The sequence below is a fragment of the Austrofundulus limnaeus genome, unplaced genomic scaffold, assembly GCF_001266775.1.
Source record: "Austrofundulus limnaeus strain Quisiro unplaced genomic scaffold, Austrofundulus_limnaeus-1.0 Scaffold142, whole genome shotgun sequence".
Classification (NCBI taxonomy): domain Eukaryota; kingdom Metazoa; phylum Chordata; class Actinopteri; order Cyprinodontiformes; family Rivulidae; genus Austrofundulus; species Austrofundulus limnaeus.
This window is the reverse complement of record NW_013952544.1, coordinates 821,474-825,214: the sequence shown is the minus strand read 5'-3', so window position 1 is coordinate 825,214 and position 3,741 is coordinate 821,474. Positions and strand designations below refer to the sequence as shown.

The 3,741-nt window shown below is 39.0% G+C and overlaps 1 protein-coding gene across 1 annotated transcript in view; it reads left to right on the top strand.

Annotated features, from left to right (window-relative positions):
* atp2b3b (ATPase plasma membrane Ca2+ transporting 3b) overlaps positions 1–3,741 on the top strand; it is a gene marked incomplete at its 3' end in the record, with an annotated part of 43,807 nt that overhangs the window by 6,938 nt on the left and 33,128 nt on the right. The window contains 1 exon segment of the mRNA XM_014016295.1: positions 2,356–2,553. Coding sequence (XP_013871749.1) covers positions 2,356–2,553 — 198 coding nt within the window.

Sequence of the window (3,741 nt, the reverse complement as noted above, 5' to 3'; positions counted from 1 at the left end):
GCTGAGGGGTGAGGAGGGAGCGTTCAAACAGCTTGCCGCATTGTCAAGGACACATCAAGGAGAGATTGAGAGAGAGAGAGAGCTGTGGAAGAGGAAGAGGAGGAAGGGAAGAAAAGGAGGGGGAGGCTAATGAAAAGAGGAAACAGCTCTCAGTGATTACTCAGCATTAAGGTCACCTGTTTTCTGTCTGCCTCGCCTGGGCCTGAACCCTGTTGATCCTCTGCATGACTCCCTGCAGCAGGTTTGGACCAGCAGGTGAAGACAGACGCGCTTTCAGCCAACCGCAGTGAGCAGACCCCCCCCACCCCCTCCACCCGTCACTGGCAGCCAATCAAAAAACATATATATTAAAATTTAAGAAAGGCTCCACTCTGGAGGAATGACATCACCTGTTGCCGGGCAGAAACCTGTTAGACGCCGGAAGCCCTGGACCTGGTATCCTGGTCACCATGGAAACTGGAGAGGCTGGAGGGGGAGAGGTTTCAGGATGCTGCAGAGGCATTCTGACGAGAGAACAGAAACTTTGAGAAAAACTTTCAGAAAAAAAAATAAAAATTTAACGTCCGACGTGGGCGAAACACGGCCAGAGTTCAGCTCGATGTCAAGAGAAAACAGCAAAAATAAAGTTTATATTAAAATTCACAAACATGTGGGAATAAAATAGATGTTGGAGCGTTGGATCAGTATGCAGACTCGAGGAGAAGTAAAACTTTATTTTGCAAAACAAAATAAACAAAATTATTGTTGCAGTAAACTACAGTTGATCTATTAGACCAGAGATGATTAGAGGAGCAGGTGAGCATGGGTGGAGCAAGAGAAGAGAACACAAAATTTTATCAAAAATCGCTTCAGATCTCTACTTTTTATTATTTTTAAAAAGCGGTGGGCACAATTAAGCAAAACCACTAAACTGCTAAACAAATATCTTAGCTCCGCTAACGCTAATCCGCTAAACAGACAAAAAAATTAATGAAAGCTAATGCTAACGACTAAGGCCACTGGAGGGACCAACACAAACCTAATTTTAGTTTTCTATTGGCTTAATTTGAAGGTGGGCGGGATCATCTCTGGGGAATCAGCCAATCCGAACCAGAGTTGTAGCTCTGTCTAACTTGTGACACTTCCAGTTTAACCCTTTCAGAATAAAAGCATTTCCAGTTCGAGTTTGTATTTTTACTAGTGTTAAGCACAGTTCTGCTAATATCAGAACTAGCTTCTCATTTAGCTGGTTAGCTATTTTGCTAAATTTGGAAACTGTTCAGATTAGCTAACTTCCTCTGAATTAGGTTACACTAGAATTGGTTGGGAAGTCCACAAAAAAATTCACAATTGTTAAACTTCTATTTTTTTGCCGTTTATCCTGAATTAAATTGCATCTTTAGCAGCTAAACTTCAAACTAAGATGGTCAAAAAGAAATAAAAATAACATTTAACAATATTTAAATAAAAAAATATTAAAATTGGCTACGAAAATTTGTCATTTTACTAACTTYAAAGCGTATTTATAAAAATACAAACTCGATCAAAGAAATACTTTTATTCTGGAACTATCACAAGTTAGACAAAGGTATAAATCTGCTTTGGATTGGCTGATTTGCCACAGATGACCCCGCCCACTTTCAAGTTGAACCAATAGAAAATTACCAGCAGGTTTGTGTGAAGTGTAACAGTTGTGTTAGGCGTTTAGCGTTAGCCGAGCTAATATTCCTGTAAGAGAAATACCGGTTAGTGAAGCTAAAATTTTGGTTAGCTGTGCCCACCATTGTAACGTTCGAAGTTAGCTAAGCAACAAATAGCAAATATTTTTTCTAMCATATGTTATATGTAGTCAGTTTTTGTCTTTGTAATTAAATATTGTAAATTGTTATTTTATTTCTTTTGACACGTAGCTTTAGCTGCTAAAGATGCTACATGCTATGTCTGGCACGTCTTGCACTGCTTGTAAGAGGGGATAGTTTTTATTTATTTTGGGAAATATGGCTTAAAATGGAAGTTTTACACTTTAGTGAGCTTAAAATTAGTGAAATCTAATATAGCGAGAAGTAATGGGTTCGCTAATGGTTTCCAAAGTTGGCAAAAAAGTTGCTAAATGAGAAGCTAGTTCAGCAGTTAGCGGATTAGCAGAACTGTACCTGCCACTGTTTTWTAGGTTAGGCAAGTTACTGTTTGTGCTTCAAAAAGAAAAAAATACTTATATTGCAATTTTAAGGATCTGAAAGGATGCTTTTTTGTTTGTTTAAAGAGAAAGTTAATTTTAATTTCCTTCATAATTTAAACCTGGACCCGTTCAGATAATCTGTGATTGATGTAAACCTCTCTAACTGTTAAAAAACCTTTTCCTGTCCGATCTTTCAGGTCTCAGCGGCGACCCGACAGATTTGGAGCGTCGACGCCAAACGTTTGGCTGCAACTTTATCCCCCCGAAGAAGCCCAAAACCTTCCTGGAACTGGTGTGGGAGGCCCTGCAGGACGTCACCCTCATCATCCTGGAGGTCGCCGCCATCATTTCACTCGGCCTCTCTTTTTACCAGCCTCCCGGGAAGGAAAGCGAAGGTAAGGAAAGGCGGAGAGTGGTGGGAGAATAAACCGAAGCCCATTTCTTTTTAATTTTAATGTTTATTTAAGGTTTTTTAGCTGCGAGAACAACTTATGAAAGCAGCAGTGACATTTAACATTGTGAATTCTTCTGCAGTGGGAATTTCAGAGTAAAGGGTTAATAGTTATTGACTGGACGCTGGGAGCCGGCTGCACGCAGCTGGAAGGAGAGTGTGAGCAGCCAGCTGCTGTGCAAAGCGGCAAAGTGGATCCATAGTGACCCGATTTATTCACAATGGCAGTTTGAGAGCCTCTGTGTGAGACTCTTCAGTTGGTAAATGTGTTTTTATTAAAAGGAAGAATAAAACACGGCAAGCCCTGAGATCTGAACTCACACAGACAGTTGGCCTTTTTTTTTCCACCTCATGTCAAAGAAAAACAAATAAACKTCTGAGAAAAGTGTAAAATTTAATGTTTGTTTTGAAATCTAATCCTGATTAAAACGAGAGCAAACGGAAAAGAACAACTAAAGAGAAGCTTGAAATTTAATCATCATAGTTTTCAACCTGGGTGATTAAAAGCGGCGCTAGGCGTTTTATTTTTGACAGGGAGGACTGAACAGGGCAACAGTTTCCACAATAAATAATAAATGCAGCTCAGCAAAACAATGATCAGAACATGTGACCGAGTTTATGACTGCAGCAAATCAACAGACAAGAATTATTTCCTTCTTTGTTCCAACTAGTTTCAGTTTCAATGTATTACTCAGGGTTTTAGTTGTTTAAATCATTATATTGGACATAAAAATATAATTAGCTGTKGTTCTTACTATTTTTTCTTTTCTCCCAGGCTGATTGTGGAGTTTAGAAATATTTACTGTACAGTAAAATGGGGCGGGTCAAAGGGAATAGTCTTAAATAAATCCCACAGAAACAACGAGCTGTTAATGGAGCTGATGAGCATATGCTCCTGCAGCGTTTGTGAACGTTGTGATGTTTGGTGTGAAAACGTGTAAGAAAAGTGTCGTTTTTTTAGTCTCCCGCTGCGACTTGGTGGCTCTGAGCAAATTCACAGATAAACCCGCCGTAAAATATATTTTCARATCAATCCCAAACTTCTTGTGAACATTTACAACAAATTTTGTATATTATTTTAATAATCAATTAACATTTGAATCTGATTCAATTTATTTTAATTGAATTAGAC